Below are 21,040 nucleotides of genomic sequence, written 5' to 3'. Positions count from 1 at the left end.
AACTGTATTCTCTGAATGTGACAAAGTACCAATCGATCTGGCGGCTGAGTATACAGGACTGCAGATTATAAATGATAGCTTTAGTAAATCAAACTACATCCTGAATAATAATGTTCATGTTGGCCTTTGCTTAGTGAATGATTAACCTTGACATAGGCAGACTGGGCAGACCGGGAGGGAATGATTATTGCAACAATTAATAGGGTCAGCAAACAGGACAGACGACAGAAAACCAGTAAAAGCACTGACACTGGCCAGAGAGCAAAGATTACTGGGGGAGGCTGAGGCCGGCGCAGACAAAAGGTAGTCAGAAATCCAAGAGAAAGTGCCTTTACTGGGGAGCAAACAAGTTATCATATACACCTACAAATAGGAGAGATATCAAAGGACGCAGATAGAACTGAGCAGCACTGTGAGATCACTATGTCTATGAAAGCAAAACCAGGTAATAGGAAATGTAGATAACCTTCCAAAAATGACAGCAGCTTATCTGTATGATTCTATATGTGTTTTTGTTCCTCCTTTGTAGATTTCTTTACATGTGTATAAATAGTTTACCGAATTATTTCAACTATTGTGCAGTGTATTTTATGTCCTGTAAACAATGCATATTCTTTAATGATAGCTATTATTATATTAATGTGCCTATTGCTGTTATAAACAACCAAGAAACTTGAGTTGTCAGACACTCTCCTAATATCTTAGCCGAGCTCCAATTATGCAAAGCTGTTTATATCATTGAAGAGGCAACTTTGGTCCTTTTGAATATGATCAAAGGGATATTCGCTTCAAATGTAAAAATAGCCATGTATTAGTAAACATGGAGGTAGAGTTGTAGCTACTATACTTTCGATGACCTGTTCATTGTGAGAAACATTGCTCATTTGGCTCTCCAGCTAAGAATCTGAACTAAGTTTCCATCATGCTCTGCAAGGGTGGGGTCGCAGAGGTTGCCACGCCCAACACTAAGCAATGCCAGCAGAGTCTACAATTTCCGTGCCAGTGTTTGAGTGGAAGGTCGTAAAGCAGCGCTAGAATAAACTAACACCAAAGAGAGACGCATATAACAGATTTAGGCCCAAGTATTTACCCTATTTCCCCGAAAATAAGACATCCTCTGAAAATAAGGCAAAGTGGAGGATTACAGGACAGCTCAAAATAAGGCATCCCCTGAAAGTAAGGGCCCTATTCCACCGGACGATTATTGTACGCATAATCGTTAACGATAAACGACCTCAAATGACCGCTATTGCGGTTACATTCACTCATTTCCATGGAACGATAATCGTTACTTATGATCGTATTTGCGATCGTTTTTTCTTCGCTATTGCGTTTGTATCTACTGTGAACGAACGAACGACATCTTATTCAATGCAAACGATTTGCGAACGTTTTGCGAACGAGCAACGATAAAAATAGGTCCAGGTCTTATAAAGCGATCAACTATTTCTCGTTCGGTCGTTAATCATTAACTGCTATTCAACCGAATGATTATTGTTTAGATTCGAACGATTTAACGATAATCTGAACGATAATCGTCCGGTGGAATAGGGCCCTAAGATCCCTGCCGCCACCATGCTAAGGGGAGGGGGGGCGGTGGTGGGTTGTCTGGTTATTCTGGTTTGTGATGACAACTACTACACATTTTCGGGGAAACACGGTAGAGATGCCCAGACAAAGAGAACCCTGTGATAAAAGATAAAGGAGTCATGTAAGTGGCAATTTATCCAGCAGAAAAGCTTTGTCTGCCTAGTCACCTGGACCAGGTGCACTTAAAGCGTTATTCCAGCATCACATTTTGTTATCTAATTTACAGTAAAAATAAGAAAAAAAACAATACTCACCTTCCCCATCGTTCTGCGACTGCTATTCCGAATGTTGAGGCAAGGTCTTTTGTAATATGGCACTAACCAATCCATTAATGTTTTTCCATAGGAAGTATGAATGCATCATTAGGATCAAAGCTGAATGTCATAAGAAGTAGAAGAGTGGTAACTGGTAAAACCATATCTGCTGCTGATATCCTCATCACCGATGGCAAGATCACTAATATTCTACCTTGGGGAAAAGTACAGTCAAGCACATCACAGGTAATAAAGAGAGGCTTTATTCATATTTACAAGAGGGCTTTTATGTGATTTTATGGCATCTGTGTGGGACTGGGTATTAAAGGGGTTGTTTAGGGATAAAAAATATATACGCTTGTGGGTGATGTAAAAAGAAATGATACTCACCTCCCCTGATCCCTTGCAGCTGCCATTCTGATGGCTCCTCTTTGGTGCAAAGGAATTGCCAATTCTGTCTTAAGTTGAGGACTCTAATAATCAAAACCAGATTAGTCAGAATGGAAAAGGAAAAATCATTTAGGAATCCATGAACAAGAGAATATGGAGAAGGCACTCACCATAAACACATTCTTCTTTATTTAATCCAAGGCATAAAAACAGGCAGAGTGTGTAGCAGTCGGCTGGGACGCTATACAATCACTGAAAGAGTGTAACAGCTGTTTCACGCGCACATACGCGCATCATCAGAAAAATTATTTAGGTGTACTGAACAAACACTGTTGCTGGGCTGACATTCCAAAAAAGAAAATAATGTTTGGCAGCAGTGAAACAAATGTCTGACTGTGTGCTGAGTGGTTAAGAAAATCCTGGCACTCACCTAGTGAAGTTATGCTTGTTTATTATGTGCAAAACATCATAAAGTAAAGGAGGACACGTTTCGGCATATAGCCTTCATCAGCTGACAGTCTGGCGCCTCACCGGCACAAAAAGAGCATAACCCAAGTGTACAGGTGTGTGGGTGCGGATGCGCAAGGAATAGGTCACAGTCCAGTGCTTTAGTTAAACAGAACGTAGTGCAATACAAGGAAAGCACTTGTGGTGGTAATACAGTCCAGTGCAATACAAAAGATACAAGGTGAGGTGCTCGTAGTTGAGGTAGAGATAAGGTGCTTTGAGAAAGAAAGTGCTTTGCAGTAGAGAGAGGTAGCCAGAGGGGCTTTGTCCAATGTAGAAGTGTACTCTGCCGGAAAAGAAGAGGTGTGTAGAAGAAGAAAATAGAGAATACTCGTATTTACGGATGACTTCTAGTCTGACCGCCTTTTGCCCCCTAGTTGCGGGCTACCCATCCCAGGTGGGTAATACGAGCCCCAAGCCTTGTTGTCTGGGCTAAGCAGACTCCAGAGACTTCTCAGTTGTCCTGCTCTGTCCAATGGAATACATAGACTTTCTTTACCTTTGTTCCACTGGGGTCTTTTCCTATGATTACTTAGGTAACTGCCCTGCACTTTGTAGAGAGGTTCCTGGTGTGGACAAGGTGATCCTCAATGACTTCTCTCTCCCTGTAGAGTTCTAGCACTGCATAGCGGTTCTGGTGCTCATTAGAAAAAAAACTGGCTAGTCTAGTTGTGTCCTTGCTAGAGGACCTGGCCAAAGCCAGGCCCTGGCTTGGCTTCTGCAGAGACTTGTCTGTCGTGCTCTCTCTCACACTGAATCCAGACTACAACTAACTCCCACTGAACTAACTGCTCCCACTGGGAACTAATTCCTTTCCACAGACGTCCGTCTAACCCTGCCTGTGATTGGTGGTCTGTGTGTGTGCAGAGAGAAAGGAAAGAGAAAGGAAAGAGAGGATAGGCTGAAGAAAGGAGGGAAAGCACCTGCACCTGTGAGTGGACAAAAGGCAACATGTGACATACAATAGTTAACCCTTGTTAGGCTTCAGCTGAGCATAGAAGAGACTTTACACAAACACAGTAGTTACACTCAGAGGGAAAACACCAACTGCAGTGGATACCTCATCCCACCTTTATAAACCCGAGGGGTTTACCTTACTCAGGTGCAATAAGACTTAGGGGCCCTTACTGAGTCACTACAACTGAGATTCCTAGAGCCCACCAGAGGAAATGATTTCTCCTTCTATACAAAACATGACCATGTGCACTTTAAATTTAAGTGTAATCTTGGTTGTCATTACACCCATCAAATCATCGGTAAGGTGTATTAGCAAGGCCTAACAATAAGCTCAGAAACTGACCCAAATGGGTGCAAACTTAGTTCTTTTCTTAGGGCTTTTCGCTACGTGTGATAGTGTCGTAGCCATTTATATTATATTTTCTTATACTGCGCTGGACAAGACTGAAGAGAAACCATGACATTTCAGTCAGGACCATATCTGCCATGAGGCAAGATGAGTATCTAACCTCAGTCCCTGAGGGGCAGCAGTCTAAGTCAGAACTTTAAAACAACAATTATTGGGTAACTGTAAGACTATTATGTAGAGGTATAGGGGGAGATTTATCAAACTGGTGTGAAGTAGAACTGGCTCAGTTGCCCCTAGCAACCAATCAGATTCCACTTTACATTCCGCACAGTCTTTGGAAAATGAAAGGTGGAATCTGATTGGTTGCTAGGGGCAACTGAGCGAATTCTACTTTACACCATGTTGGATAAATCTCCCCCATACAGTGTACTTTGCAGATACAGTTCCACTTTGCAGATTTTCTGCATGCAAACCTTTATGTTTCATAAATGTCAATGTGTAGACATACTTTCAGTTTCTAGACTAAGTATTAGTAAAAAAACATGTCACTCATTCTAAAGGGGATCCTTTTCAATGACTTTTGGTCAAAATATGTTGTAAGATGTTATGTTGATGACTAAACCTTGACTGATTCATGTAATCTTCTTTCCATTGAATAGCTGCTGGATGTTGGCGACCTTGTTGTTATGGCTGGCATCATAGATCCCCATGTCCATGTCAATGAGCCAGGGCGCACTGCCTGGGAGGGTTACAGGACTGCCACCATGTCAGCTGCTGCTGGAGGAATTACAACCATTGTGGATATGCCACTGTAAGAGAAGTACAATCTATCACGCTGATAACAGGAGACCAATCTATTTGTGGTGAAAAACCACATACTTTTTTAAAGCAAATGTACCAACAGTAAATTCACTGTAAGATTGTTACATGGATAAAACGGCGCTGGTGCTGGGAAGCCAGTGCTGCAGTCCTGGTTTTGTGCACATGGCGCCGTTCTATTCCTGGGCACCAGCCGGGGGTGAAGCACTGGGGATAGACCGGCCCACCTCTAGTGCTTCACCCCTGGCTGGTGCCCAGGAATAGAACGGCGCCGTACGCAGGAGCGGGGCTACGGTTTAAAAAAAAGAACTTCGGCACTGGTTTCCCCGCGCCGTTCTTTTGATGTGACAATCTTAAAGCGAATGTACTGCTGGTACATTCGCTTTAAGTTTGTGACAGATGGGCCATCATAGTGATCATTATATCCTACTGTAGCTCAGAGACACCAAGGAGACTGGCAATGGCAGACTGTAACCTGCTGTTATGTTTCCATAGTGCATGGGATACTGAGAATTACTGTAATTTTGATACCTCCATTCTCAGCACGATTTTCGTGACATCTTCTGTTTAATTCATATTATATATTTGGTCTACTAGGGGCAGGACTTACCGCCCCTAGTGCATTGATCTGCAGCGCCCTCCCACCCCTCCTCATGGATATTGAGGTGGTGCTCTGCAGTGATATCACTCCAGGGCCTCAAGGTTATAACCGGTTATAGTTTTCTAACCTGCTGCTAGTTTCCCTTTAACATGCAAAAATCATACATCTGTAATTTTGTAATTTGATAAACTAGTCAAGCCAAGGTCATAGTAAGCAGTTCAGTGCCGTGACGTGGAGTGAGCAGTGTTCCGTGACGTGGAATGCCTGTAACGGACTCTCCCCCGCCCAGGTAGCATCTGTGATAAGATGCTGAGAGCGGGGGAACTGTACAGATATGCGCTGCGCTGTAATGAATGATAGATATCTGTACAGTTCCCCCGCTCTCAGCATCTAATTACAGATGCTGCCCGGGCGGGGGAGAGTCCGTTACAGGCATTCCACATCCGTGCTCTGTGAGGAACACAGAACGTGGGAATACAGCCTTAGGTGTACAGAACAGAACAGCAAAAAATCTAAGCAGACTTGATAATGGCTACTAGAGCCCATAAGCTGGCTGCAGTTAATGCACCATGGTCTAAATGAGTTATAAATTATGAGAGTTCATCTAGGGGAAAATGAGAGAGTGCTGGGGAGCTGCATTTAGATGGCACCATATGATATACCTTTCTGTGTTGGCAGTAACAGTCTCCCACCTACTACAACTGTGAGCAATTTTCACACCAAACTTCAGGCTGCTCGAGGACAGTGCTATGTGGATGTGGCATTTTGGGGTGGAGTCATTCCTGATAATCAAGTAAGAATATATCTTTTTGAGATGTAAAGTTTGGGCAAAAATCTGAGACTTTTCAGCAGGTTAACACTGAGCTCACCACTTTAGACAAAGGGGGTAAAGCATGATGTAAAAGGGGGGTGGCCATGATGACCTGTCAAATTACACATCCCAATTACTATAGTAAACAAGCGACAATCTGTTAGATTGGCGTGCAATTACTGGGCCTATTACACAGCTCGATTATTGTGCAGAAAGAGCTGCACGGACATCATTGGTGATGTCCGTGCAACCCTTGTTTTAAAAGTAAAGTTCATACATTACCTCTCCACGCACCCAGTGTTCTCTTTGCTTCTGCCCGATGTCCACAGCCTCCGGTGGAACTTCAGAGCCGTTCTCTGAAGTGACAGGCTGCTCAGCCAATCACTGCATGCGGTGCTCCTATCTCGGCCAGTAATTGGCTGAGCAGCCTGTCACTTGAGAGACCGCGGGAACTTCATTATTTTATTTACAGATTCATCTGCTATCGGCCGTCCATCACTATTAGGGCCAGTTCACACGGAGCAAAAGCAGTGTAATTCTCTGTGGCATTCCACCTGCCTCAGTCTCCCACAGTATGTCTATGGGATGGCTCATGCATCTCCGCTTCCGTCACTCTCTGCTCAAAGAATTCATCAGCCGCTTTTTTTTCCATGTGAACTGGCCCTTACACGTAGTGATGCGCAGTTGTCGGCAGATAATTTTAGGTCAAGACCAAAAGATGCAGTCAGCTGATGATTGTTTTAATTGGCTGTTGTCTTTATTACACAAAGCGTAATATGTTATATGTGACATAACAAGTCAAGATGTTATACAAGATCATTGGTTTCCAACTAAATAAGGGACTAAATAAGGTTCAAGAGGGGAGTGTTTTTAGTAAAAAACTGAGCTCAAGAACAAGAGGACACAGTGAGAGGTTAATTGGGGGAAAGATCAGAAGCAATGTAAGAAAATATTATTTTACTGAAAGAGTAGTAGATACCTGGAACAAACTTCCAGCAGAGGTGGTTGGTAAATCTACAATAACAGAATTTAAACACGCCTGGGATAGACATATATCTATCCTAAGATAATAAGGAAGAAAATACTAAAAGGGCGGACTAGATGGACCCAGTGGTCTTTTTCTGCCGACAATCTTCTATGTTTCTATGTTTCTATGATAAAATGATGGTATAAAATTATGTCACGTGTAACCTAAGAAAAAATAATAAATAATGTGTATATAGAAGATCTTTGGGAATAATATGGCATATTCTTGTGTTTTTTTGTCTTTTTGTCTTTCTTTCTAAGATAATAATAATAATACCTCGGACTTTCTGTTAAAGGTGGAGTTGATACCCATGCTACATGCCGGAGTTGCAGGCTTTAAGTGTTTTCTTATAAACAGTGGGGTGCCAGAATTCCCTCATGTCAGTTTAATGGATCTCCATTTAGCTATGTCTGAACTACAGGGGACCAACAGCGTTCTTCTGGTGAGCACACCACACTTTATTCTATGGCTGCTATGGCAGGAATATATACAGTAGATGGCTGCACTAGATCACTGCAAATTAAAAACAAATATGTGGTAGAGACGATGGATGAAGACAAATCATATTCACATTTCCCAGTGATAAAACGTTATTTATAAAACATTGCACTATGTTATGTATTTAGGGCAATAAGGAGTTAAATTGGCACCATCATTTCCAAAAATTTTTAAACAGGTAGTTCAGTCAAATATTTTTTATATATCTTTCAAATCAACTGGTTCTAGAAAGTGCTATAAATTTGTAATTTACTTCTATCAAAAAACGCAGTACATATCAGCTGCTGTGTGTTCTGCAGGAAGTGGTGCATTCTTTCAAAACTGACACAGTGCTCTCTGCTGACAACTTCTGTTTATGTCACGAACTGTCCAGAGCAGTAGAAAATCCCCATAGAAAACCTATCCTGCTCTCCAGATTTTTTTTTGAACTACCGTATTTTCCAGCATATAAGACGACTTTTTAACCCCGAAAAATCTTCTTAGAAGTAGGGGGTCGTCTTAAACGCTGGGTATGGACGCCCCATACGGTGGGGGAGCTAAAAAATGGCCGCATCCCCACCGTATGCGGTGACCACTGTAAAAAAACAAACAGTTAATTCACCTGGGGCCGGTTCCCGGCAGCCGTGCATCTCCTGGCTTGTTCCCGGAGCAGGCAGTGTGAGGGATCCCTGAAGTCCCGGGGATCCCTGAAGCTCTCCCGAGCAGCCGAAAATCTCATCAGAGACGCTCGGCAGCTGGGAGAGCTTAAGGAGAATTACAGAGGCTGTCATTCTTCCGATGCTCTTCCGGCAGCCGAGAGTCTCTGAGCTTCTCCGATGCTTGGGAGAGCTTTTTGATACTAAACACTGACTTTTAGATACCAGACAAAGGGCCCTATTATGCCAATTTCTGGCCATTCCGTCTCCTAATCGGTTGGTGTAATAGGTCGTGTTAAAACACAACGATCGGCCAACATGTGCAATGTTGGCTGATCATTGTCTTTTAACATGTTCTGAGAGTCTGCTGCCCGCTGCCCTGCGTAACAAGAGCGGTGGCAGCAGACCCCCCCCCCCACTTGAATGGGCCATCTGGACTATCTAAGGATCGTCCTGATAGCCCCTCCCACAGCACTCCGTGGACCCTCCTGCTTGCTGTCTGTGCATATAAAAGCACCGACAGTGAGTGGGGAATGTGGAGGAAGCGGGCGCTGATCTGACAGGTTGGCGCTCGCTTCCTCCTATAAATGGCTATATGTAATATGGCCCATAGATTCTCTTGTTGTTATACCTGAAGGAGGAATATACATTTACCTCCAATACAAGTTACTTGTAGACAGCATCTCTGGGGTCTTGTTATAGGCGAGGAGCAAAGTAAAGGTATAAAAGCTTGGTAATACTCAAACAATGTATTTTTATGTGACTCATATTTCTGTAAAAATACTATTTAGTGGAGAACTTCTTTAGAAATACAGTCTGCGTGTTTATCGCACTCATAGGGTGTGCAGGATCTTGCCAGAAGATGACAGTGATCCGCTTGCATGCATATTAATGTTCTCCAGTCAGTGCTCCTGCCACTGACTCTCCAGCTGTCATGTAAATATACAGCTTTATAACAGACTGTGAGACTACGTACACATTCTCATTTATCGGCAGCGTGTAGCTGTCAAGTTCTTTTTGCATTTGTGGAGCAATTATTTGTTACATCCAAACAGATGCTTGTATTTTAGATCTTAAAAATGTGTTTATTTTCTAGTAAATGTCTACAGTTACTAAATATAATAAAAAGGCGTTCTCTTCTACTGATCTAAATAAGAACTTGTCTCCTTACACTACTATCATGCATAGGGAACATAGCGGCTATAACCAAGAGGATGGATAGAGGGCACTCAGATCTAGGAACGTACCAGGATTTATCTTTGGTTCTGTGCAAATTGGAAGGGGGGGGTCCTTACATTTAGATAAAATGGGAACAGTACCAATCTGTATGCAGTCTGCTCCCCTTTTGAAGCTAGTCAGAAATTTATATTTTATGGCTATGTGAAGTGCGCCAGTATAACTGGAGCTCTACAGCAGAGAAACAGAGCGCCATTCCCTATAGACATAAACCTCGTTATCTTATAATCTATAACCAGTGCAGAGCTGTGTACCAATTTAATGTAAATTAAATTAAAGAGATTTTCTGTGCTAATATTTTGTTTTTTTTATCTAATGCCTTGTGCAGTAAAAAAAAAAAAAACTGCTATACTCACCTGCCCCAATCCCCCACTGCTGCTGATGCTCTGATGCCTTCTGGTCTCTGCTTCTCTTCTTGGTTCTTGCAAGAATTTGTGAGGGCAGTAACTGCTTGTGCAACCCAGTGAGGCAGGTCACCACTATGGTCAGTGACTGGCTTATTTCCAGCACGCACATTAGAGGAAACAAGAAGCAGCAGAGCAGGAAGTAATGGAGCTGTTGAAATGGCACATGTGGGATATCAGGGCGGGTGAGTATGCTTTCTTTTTAATGTCCACCCAGAGACCACTTTCAAAATAAATTCTAAAATAACCACTTAAAGTGAATCTGGTACTAACTAACATTGTCCCCGCTGCTCTGAATCCAGAGATGCCTTATTTTTGAAAGTCCAGTTGCCCTATGCTAAGTTGCCCCTTAGGGCAATTGCCCTAAATTGCCCTAAGCTAATGGTGCTCTCAGTGCACTGTTTTCCCTACCTGCTTATGATACGATCTAATGATTATTTAAGGATACTCAGGAGCCTGATAAGTGAAGAAATATACACTTTTGTCTGATAAGATACATTACAAAGTCTCCTTTATTTGCTTGTACATTTTTTATGTAATGTTTGTTGGAAAAACAGTGACCATTTAAGAATTTATTCTTTGTTTATAAAGTTTCATGCCGAACTTGAAGATACAAGAAGCGCCCCAATCACTGGAGGTAAGACCCAGACATTATTATAAATAAATGAATGAATGAGCATACTTTAAAACATACAGGTAAACATTAAAATCCTGCTTACAATGCAAATTTTCAAACAGTGCAAGAGCTGTAAGATTATTTATTTGTTATATCAGAGACTGCAGACACAAACAGAATCAGAAAAAGAGCCTGTAAAATAGAGATGAGGATATGCAGCATGCTCATCCTCTCACAGATTTGCTTATTACAGACCTATTGAAGAATTTCTTCATTGATTTAAATGGAAGAAAAATCAACGCAATAACATTGGATTGGGGACCTCACAGCAGACTTGATGTAGACTTGCAGGGGTTCGCTCAAAACTTTTGCAACTTTTTGCAAAATCCGAGCAGATTAGGGCATCATAGTTTAAAAGGGGACCTTACACATGTAAGCAGAGAATAAGAAGATGACGATGGTCTTTATTGGCACACTTTATTAGAACACAAACTCCACCTTTAGGTTATGTTCACACTGCGTATGATTCCGGCCGCATTTCGGATGCGTACGAACCGCGAACATACACCCGTAGTACAGTTATGCTTTCCTAGCTTGATTCGAAGCGACCTGAAACAGGTCATTTACTTGGACATCTTCGCCCAGCCCCGTAAATCACACAGAACCTTTTGGATCGAAAAATCAAGTACAATTTGGCTGAAATAAGTACTTTGTACGGGACCGCATGGGAATCCACGGCCGTGAGTTTCAACATTTCCGTCCCCAAACAATGGTCTTGTTCATTTTTCACGGCGCCGTATACGATCCGGCCGTAGACTCATACGTAGTGTGCACTTTGCGGGCGTATATCGTATACTTTCAAGCGAATGCATCAACCTCAAAACTACGTGCGTATATTCGTGGTTCGCACTACGGCCGGAAACGTACGCCGTGTGAACATAGTCGTAGGCTATGTTCACACAACGTATGTTTTGTTTAAATCACGGCTGTTGTTGCAATTTGCAGCAACGGCCGAGATTTATACAAAACATATGTTGTATGCGAATTATTGGAATCCCGGCCAGAGCAAATACACATAGTAAATGCTCTGGCTGGGATTCCATCTGGCTGCACGAAAAACTGACATGTCAGTTTTCTGCGTCCGCTTTTCATTGAATAGCAGCCACACAGAACATGTCAGCTCAAACAATGGAGAATGCGGCTCCAGACGCACACTCCATTGTGTGCAGCGGTGAATTGGGATGCAGGCGCACAATGCATCAAAATTCACCAGAAATGAAGATCATCCGGCTGGTACTGCAGTGTAGGCCAGGATGATCTTCAGTAACACCGGCCGTAACACATGGCCGGTGTTATAAGAAGTGTGAACCTAGCCCTTAAAGTGTACCTGTCGTTATAAAAAACTTTTGACTTGTCACAGAGACCTGTGAAAAGTTTTGATTGGTCTGGGTTTGAGTACTCAGACCCGGACCGATCAAAACTTTTCACGTCTCTGTAACATGTCAAAAGTTTATTATACTGACAGGTACACTTTAACTTGAAACAACAAGAACAGTTTCTCTGTCTTTTGTCTGTGGAATTGTGAGCCTTTTAATATGGCGCTCCGGTGAGCCGTTTTTATAATTAGTTTTATTTATAAGGAAAGGTCATTCGGTGCATTGGGGGTGGCACATTTAAATGACCAATAGAGCACGCTCGTCTATCAATAGGGTAGGATACCCTAGTCTGATGATAGTTTCTTTATGTTCATACACTAAAGCTTTGAAAAAAGCAAATACCTAAGCCTTAACATATTAAATATGTTTATAGATCCTACACAGTATGAAACCTTTCTGACCTCACGCCCAGATCACATGGAAGTTGCTGCAGTTGAGATGGTGGCTGATCTCTGTCTACAGTACAAGTTAGTATCTGGTAAATACTTTCATCCACACAGATATTGATTTTCTAATGTTAAACCGATACATGTGACATACGGGTAATATGGTAAAGAGAATTTCACCCTATTGGCACGTATTATAAACAAAGATACATGCTGATAAACGTGCAGTCAGGATAGCCAAAGGGATCTTTTTTTTTTTTTTTGGGACAACTTATCCAGATATCACGGACAGTCAACAAATTGATGACTCCCATGGTAAAACATATGGATAAGTAGTACAAGTATACCGTTCAGCATACTCAGAGTTTTCGCCCACATTTAGCCCGCCTCACCCTAAAGGCAGTATCAGACAGCCCAAGATGCTCAGTAAACGAGACTGATCTTGCTTGTCTATTATATTGTTCAGGGCTGCACAAATGATCACTGGATTGTTAGATGGCCCTTTGCTTTAGTTAGCCATCGGCTACAAATCTCCTTTTTACATAACCAATTATGTACCTGACAGCTAATGATTCTTAAGCAAGTCAAAAATAACAGATCAGCTGATAGTTCTCATGTACTAGGGCCCATAGACAGACATGTCAGGAGAGTATGACAGATCCTCTTTGAAAAGTAAAGTGCTGGTAGATGTTAGATTACAGGACATCTCCTAATGTCATAAATTGCTCACACAAAATTCTCATATCCTTTCCCCAGAGTTCGCTGTCACATTGTACACCTCTCATCCGCACGATCACTCCCCATTATCAGGAAGGCAAAAAAAGCTGGGGCGCCCATCACAGTAGAGACAACTCACCATTACCTGACCCTAAATGCTGAAAACATACCCCCCGGAGCTACATACTATAAGTGCTGCCCCCCTGTGAGAGGACATCACAATAAGGTATGCCTATTCTTTCATAAACATAATTAGTCAGTTCTTTTAATGAAGGATATAGCGTGTGAAAAACAAACAGGCAGATAAATGAAACCTGTCTTCTCATTCTTAGCCATTGTAACGTCTACACCAGGGGTGGGGAACCTTTTCCATGTCGAGGGCCGGTCGGGCATTTATAAAATCATTCGAGGGCCGCATACCGTGCGCAGCAGGGTAGCGTGGGTTTGCAGCACCCGGGGCAAGGCAAAGTATTTTTCCCCCAGTGCCCCTGCTATTGTAGTTAACCCTCTGTGATGCCCCTTGTACCTGATGTGAATCCTTAGTGATACCCTGTAGCCTGAGTTAACCCCCCAGTCATGTCCCTGGTAGCCTAATTACCCCCCCCCCACACCCAATGATGCCTCTGGTAGGCCTAGTTTATCCCCCCAGTCATGTCCCTGCTAGCCTAGTTAATCCCCCCAGTTATGTCCCTGCTAGCCTAATTAATACCCCCAGTCATGTCCCTGGTAGCCTAGTTAAGCCCCTCTGTGATGTCCGTGGTAGCCTAGTTTAGCCCCTCAGTCATGTCCCTGGTAGCCTAGATAACCCCCCAGTCATGTCCCTGGTAGCCTAGTCAGCCCCCCGTCATGTCCCTGGTAGCCTAGTTAACCCCCCAGTCATGTCCCTGGTAGCATAGTTAACCCCCCAGTCATGTCCCTGGTAGCCTAGTTAACCCCCCAGTCATGTCCCTGGTAGCCTAGTTAAGCCCCTCAGTCATGTCCCTGGTAGCCTAGATAACCCCCCAGTCATGTCCCTGGTAGCCTAGTCAGCCCCCCGTCATGTCCCTGGTAGCCTAGTTAACCCCCCCAGTCATGTCCCTGGTAGCATAGTTAACCCCCCAGTCATGTCCCTGGTAGCCTAGTTAACCCCCCAGTCATGTCCCTGGTAGCCTAGTTAAGCCCCTCAGTCATGTCCCTGGTGGCCTTCTTAACCCCCTCAGTCATGTCCCTGGTGGCCTTCTTAACCCCCCAGTCAGGTCCCTGGTGGCCTAGTTAATCCCCAGTGCCTACCCCAAATAAAAAAAAAATAAACATCCCACTCACCTTTCCTCAGCTCCCACGCTATCCAGGTCCTCTTCTCCCTCCTCTCTTCTGTGCCGGTCTTCTCCTGCCGGCGGCGCGCGGTGAAATGACGTCATCGCGCGCGGCCCGCAGGAGTCACAAGACGTGCGCCGCTCTGTTGGGGAAAGAGCCGGCACAGACACAGGAAGATGCTGTGTATGCCGGCTCCTGCCTCACCACCGCGGCGCACATCACAGGAGAGCCGCAAACGCAAAGAAGACGTGTGCCGCTCTGGAGGAGAAGGAGCCGGCATACACAGCGTCCTCCTGTGTCTGGTAACTGTGACAGACACAGGAGGAAGCTGTGAATGCCGGCTCCTTCTCCTCCAGAGCAGCGCATGTCACAGGGGTGCCGCGGGCCGCATCCGGAGGTGTCAGGGGCCGGATGCGGCCCGCGGGCCAGAGGTTCCCCACCCCTGGTCTACACAGTCTAATGCTATGTTCACACTACGTAGGTTCTGCAGAAATCACGGCCGTTGTAACAACAGCCGTGATTTCTGCAGTACTTATGTAGTGCTGCAGGCTGAGGGAATCCCGGCCGCAGTGTATACTATGGGGGAGATTTATCAAAGGGTGTTAAATTTAGACTGGTGCAAATTGCCCACAGCAGCGAATTACAGCTCAGCCTTCAACTCTGGTAAAATGAAAGAGGAGCTGTGATTGGTTGCTGTGGGCAGTTTACACCAGTCTAAATTTTACACCCTTTGATAAATCTCCCCTATAGTATACACTCCGGCCCAGGCTCCCTAGTGGCTCCGTAGAAAACTGACATGTCAGTTTTCTGCGGCTGCTATTCAGTGAATAGCAGCCGCAAAAAACCCTGTGAATTCGCTCCGGCCACACACTTTATTGTGTGCTGTGGGGAGTTCTGATGCGGGCGCGCACTCATGCGCCGGCATCAGAACTCAGTGGCGCTAAAGGTCATCCGGACGGTACTGCAGTACCGGCCGGGATGATCTTTTCTGAGACCGGACATTCCGTAACCTGGCCGGGTTGCGGAATGGCCGGTCTCATACTACGTGTGACCATAGCCTAAAAATGTAATGGCTGACTTACTATCCAAAATTTTGCACCAAAATGTTGTGCACGTAAACCTCTTTGGCAGGTGTACTTTTTACCTAGTTACAGAGATCAATTGAAAAAAAAAAGTGGAGATATGGATGCAGGCCTGATACCTTTACATTAGCATTAAAATATTATTCAACATATCTGTAGAATAAAATAATATTAATGCTAATGTTAAAATAACAGACTGTTGTTGAAAAGTTACCTATACCCCTTCCCACACTTTTCTTTTAAATCATCTGTTATTGCTGTGAGCGGTTCCTGAGGTGGTCTGTTTCTGTCTCTCTCAATTACTTTACCACTAGGAGGCACTATGGAGTGCACTTCTGCAGGGCACCATAGACATGGTTGTGTCCGATCACTCACCATGCACACCAAACCTCAAGCACCTACAAGATGGAGATTTCCTGAAGGCCTGGGGAGGGATCTCTTCTCTGCAGCTAGGTATTAACCTAAATTCAGATGCTTCTAGTATTTTATAACTTAGATCCTCATCATTTAACTACCAGACATGATGATTATGGTGACAGCACATCTGTCTCATTGTTGTATAGTAATACTAACAATTTGTCCACCTATAGGGCCATTGACTTGTTATCTTATCACTCATTTACTGTATGTCAGCAGATAAGCTATGGTGGCATTCTACTTATAAGAAAAAAAAAAGAGTATTCCATACGTAAGAGAATAGTTTCAGTTTTCTTGTTTTATTTCTTGTTTTCTATCTATTATAAGGACTGTCTCTTTTTTGGACATCTGCAAGGATCCGGGGGTTTTCATTACCAGATGTATCTCGATTGTTGAGCAGCAACCCAGCAATATTATGCAACCTGGAAGATCGCAAGGGAGCCATTAAAATAGGGTACGATGCTGACCTGGTCATCTGGGATCCTGATAGTGAGTTTCAGGTAAGGAAAAATAGAAGGTACTAAAGCATTGCTGTATCTTCTCTACACAACTTAAGTAGGGATTTAGAGCATGGGTATTCACATCAGTAGGATAGGCAACATAGTTTTGCTGTTAGTGGGAGGTAGCCAGTCCTGAACTTGTAATCTGCTTTGCTGGGCAAATTTCAGGTGGACTGGTTAGATCAGTGAGCCACCCAGCAGGGGTGGCATCTTGCCATTTCTCCTAAATTACATATTAAAAGAGCAGCCTGTTTGAAAACCTGTGATGCCAACCTGGGTTCCTCTGGGCTTTCTGTGATGTTACTTGGCATCTTATACCAAGACGCAAGTTGCACATCACCACCATGCACCCACCTGCAGGGATCAGGCCAGGCCTAGAATATGCTAAGACTCATTACATTTACAGTAATGGGGATACTATTTTATTATTTTACATTATTTAGGTAGAAACTTCCATCTGTCTCTGCATTTTTCCTGTTCAGTACTGAGAACCTGTGAAGGAATCTATATATAGTGCAGTATTAGCAAACAAGGATGGAGAATTCATGGATTTAATGGAAAGGGTCATGGAAAAGAGCTCAGTAGAGCAAACTTTTGTTCTCATTAAGATTATGTAACGCCATAATACAAAGCCTACCCATTGTTGCTATGGGACTCCTGATCTATCTGCATGTTCAGTTTCTTTTTATTCATATATTTCTGGGTTATTTTCTAGGTGCAAGAAAAGGATATTCATCATAAGAACAAGGTATATTGGAGTGTTAATGGCTATGTACACAATTGGCCAGTGGCTTAGAAGATATACAGATGTATGTTAGGATGACAAGAATGGCAGTGCTGATCTGTACAGGCAAATTTTTGGGGAAAATTTTAAATTACACTTTGAGATTCAGCCCAAGCAGAATTCAGTTCTCCAAATTTGCTCATATAATGCTAAAGTCACCAGCATCATTCTAGGGCTATGTTCACACACAGTATTGTTGCTCAGTGTTTTTCAACCAAAACCAGGAGTGGATTAAAAACACAGAAAGGCTATGTTCACACACTGTTGAAATTGAGTGGATGTCTTAAAATAACGGCAATTATTTGCCATTAAATGACGGCCATCCACTAAACTTCAATCAGTTCCTGGTTTTGGTTGTAAAATACTGACCAAAATACTAAGCAAAAATACTTTGTGGAAACATAGCCTAGAAGTGTAGTTTGTTACATTGCAGCCCGCTTGCATCAATAAATCTACAACTGAAACATGTCAATCCAAGTCTGACAACCAGTACAATACATGCTCTATTGTGTAGACTGGATGTCAGTCTCTCAGTGGTGTAGCTTCCTGTCCTGCCTCTTCCCGCCTCTTTACATGTCAATTCTTTGAGCGGGGGAATGCAACACATTACACTGAGGCAGGCAGGATTCCAAGTGGAGTCCACAGTGGGGGGTCCGCTAGGAATATCTGCCTGTTTTACTCAGTGTGAACAGGCAGATAGCTCCACCCCCATTACATAGCCTGCAGACCTGACCAGAAGAGGCCAGAGCACTGGAGCACCTGGAAAGGTGAGCATTACTGGGGGAGGAATGGGGTGGCTAATATGTATTCCCCAACCTGTGGCTCTCCAGGCTGCAGAACAACTGCTAACAGTTCATGATTGAAGTTGTAGTTTTCAAACTGCTTGAGAGCCACAGATTGGGAAACAATGATTGTGGAGGGGCAGACAGTGGCAGAGTAAATAGGGGGAAGACAGTGGCATGCTACATGAAGGGGCAGACAGTCGCACACCACATTAAGGGGCAGATAGTGGCACAGTACATGAGGGGAATACAGTGGCATAATACATGAGGGGGAGACAGGGGCACAGTACACTAGGCAACAGAGGTATAGTTAATTTAGGTATAGTGGCACATTATTAATTGGCAGTGGAATGGATGTTTTGGGCATGGTTCTGCAGTACATTAAGGGAAAGTGACATAGTTCAGTTGGGGGGGGGGCAGTGCCATCATTAAATGATATGAAGAGGCACAGTAGCACAATCCTCACATGTTTTATCACTGCCACCCTAGTTCTCTATGCCACCTTTGACCACCTATCCAATCACTGGCTTCAGGGGTCTTATTCCATCTTCTGCTGAGATCTATGATTGACTACAGGGTATTCAGGCAAATCATCTCTGCAAGGAAGTAAACAAAGGTGTCAGGGAGGAGGAGCGGCAGCGCTGTCTTAATGGAAGCCTGGGCCCAATGTCAATTCTTTGGGCAGAGAGAGTTGAGCTTGAGAATATTATTGAGTCAATGGGACAGGTGGAACTTCAAGCGGAGTCCGCCATGTGCCCTCCTCTTGAAATTTCCATGCATATTCCATAGTGGGGAAAAGGAAAGAAGAAGTCCTAGAGTGCGTTGTTAATTCATAGTACCACCATCCCATAGCTGCAACATTTCAGGTAACAATTTTGTTCTCTAATTTAATATCATCTCAATTTTTTAAAAGATTCGACTAACCTGCAATATTGTCGATAAGTAGCAGTCAAGGGCAATCCGCCATGTGTTGGGATGCTTCAATAGAGAATGGTAAAACAGAATATTAAAACTTTTAAACAACCGCTGACATCACATAGAGACACATCTGAAGTCTAAATTTGTAGAGCACTGCAGGGAGTTATTGGCTATGAAATCTTTGTATCTCCAAGCTAAAGTTAATGGACCTCCACTAAGTAGAGTCAGACTGTACACAGTGGGGGAAAGTTATCAAGCAAAAAAGTTGTATTTGTTGGCTTAAAACGGCCAGATGCAACTTAATTTATTTGCAAATGGCCGTTTTGCGAATAAAATATTTGCATCTAGCCATTTTACGCGAACTTCGCCAGTGGGGCTGGGAGGGGGTGTGGAGGGGGCAGGACGAGGGTCACGGAATCTGGGTCCGCTGCATTTATCATTTTTCGCTACGCAAAATGATACTGAAACCTACGCCAGCTCTGAGCTGGCATAGGTTTCAAAATTTTCGTATGGAGAGGCTCCGTGAAATTGGGATTTATGTAGAGGCAATGCGTCTCTGCATAAATCCCTAAGCTCCGGAGCTGCGGCGACATTTTTACGCCCGGCGTAAAAAACGCCAGACTTAATAAATGTCCCCCAGTAACTTTAGGACTATGAGCACAGTTGGAGTGACAGAGGAGAGACCTGAACAGGAGTGTATACCTTACTGCTCCACTGCCCTGGTCTTATCATCTGTGTAATATTGTCATCGGTTTGTCGAACCTTTAATTTAAAGTAGTTTCTTTACTTCTGTGTTTTACAGCTCACCCCCTATCTGGGATTCCTTCTTTGGGGAAAAGTTGTGGCAACTGTTATTCAGGGAACTCTGGTCTATCACAAAGGCAAACACATTCCCCAACCTACCGGAGAGCTCATCCTCATTCAAACTATAAACCCTCCAGAGCCGAAAGCGCCCTATTACTAAACATACAAGTGTACCATATATACACTTATCGGCCCATTTACTATTACCATGACTTAAACTTTGTTGGGCCACTTATTGTACCTCTGTGTGTCTTGTAATGTCTGCCATTATGCTATGTGTTGAGATGCTAAAACTGTTGTGATTGTTACATGTCTCTTTTCCTGTACAATACTAATAATTCTCAATTTTGTGTTCATTATTCCAGTCCCAGCACAGGTGTTGCCCTACACCTTCTGCTACTGTATATCGCAGTATATCCCTTATACATTATTAATATCATCCCTCTAACCACTTTATATAAAATGCAACACTGGTCATAATACACTGGCCATTAGGATTAATATTGAGTGGTCATAACTGTTGGTGGTAATAGAGAATGTTATCAAGTACATACTGCAGAAATTCCTAATAGGATTGATCTATCTGTCAGTGCAACCAAGTACATTTCTTTACTACTGATTTGCTAAACCAAATCTACAGCTGCCCATAGGTTGTATCCATGTTTTCCAGGACTTCCTAGGGCTGCTTTTAACTTCTTAATATTCAAATGCTGAAAGTTTGGGTTTGAATGAACCCAAGGGTGCTCGAGATTCGCTCTATACTGAATATTTTCTGCCTAGAAACAAGTGTAGGAGTACTGTTCTGCCATATGATGGGATATGCACCAATCATATGCTGGCTATGGGCAATTATCATGTTGTATTCAATGTAACTTTGAGCATGAAAGCATCCTTGTGGTCCTATTGTTTTCCTATTGAACCTTGCACAATTTACTGCACTACTTTCATTTAAATAACCTTCTGACAGACATATCTGAATTTTGGACCAGTTGGAGTCTTAGGGTCCTATTCCATGGGCCGAGGAGCGCCGATGTAAGCGAGCGCCGATCTGCTAGATCGCCGCTCGTTTACTGGGCCTATTCCACGGCCCGATGATCGTTGAGCGAGGGCTGCAGGGACATTGTTACCGATGTCCTTGCAGCCCTTGCAGTAATACATTACCTGTCAGGTCTTCTTCTCCGCTCTGTCTTCCTCCCTGGGTCCCACGCGCTCTATCTTCAGAATGGC

At 43.4% G+C, this 21,040-nt stretch overlaps 1 protein-coding gene across 1 annotated transcript; it reads left to right on the top strand.

The window, feature by feature from the left end:
• The first annotated feature begins 232 nt into the window (after positions 1-232).
• On the top strand, positions 233-20,158 carry LOC138795851 (allantoinase, mitochondrial-like). Its single transcript, XM_069975488.1, has 12 exons — positions 233-445; positions 1,936-2,090; positions 4,707-4,858; positions 6,146-6,260; positions 7,601-7,747; positions 10,670-10,715; positions 12,504-12,597; positions 13,273-13,459; positions 15,923-16,061; positions 16,353-16,525; positions 17,241-17,273; positions 19,812-20,158. Exons 1-12 carry the CDS (start codon positions 424-426, stop codon positions 19,971-19,973), a joined length of 1,425 nt encoding a protein of 474 aa, XP_069831589.1. The 5' UTR covers positions 233-423; the 3' UTR covers positions 19,974-20,158.
• Positions 20,159-21,040: the final 882 nt, after the last annotated feature.

This window comes from Dendropsophus ebraccatus, chromosome 6 (assembly GCF_027789765.1).
Source record: "Dendropsophus ebraccatus isolate aDenEbr1 chromosome 6, aDenEbr1.pat, whole genome shotgun sequence".
NCBI classification, from domain to species: Eukaryota; Metazoa; Chordata; class Amphibia; order Anura; family Hylidae; genus Dendropsophus; species Dendropsophus ebraccatus.
The sequence above is the reverse complement of the archived record's forward strand: the minus strand, read 5'-3'. Positions and strand labels throughout refer to the sequence as shown.

What these genes read in the sequence shown, in the direction of transcription:
- LOC138795851 (XM_069975488.1), top strand. Translation starts at nt 424, where the DNA reads ATGTCTATGAAAGCAAAACCAG. An exon ending in GATCTCTGTCTACAGTACAA is followed by an intron (nt 12,598 to 13,272) that starts GTTAGTATCTGG and finishes TCCTTTCCCCAG; the next exon opens with AGTTCGCTGTCACATTGTAC. An exon ending in ATATTCATCATAAGAACAAG is followed by an intron (nt 17,274 to 19,811) that starts GTATATTGGAGT and finishes TGTGTTTTACAG; the next exon opens with CTCACCCCCTATCTGGGATT.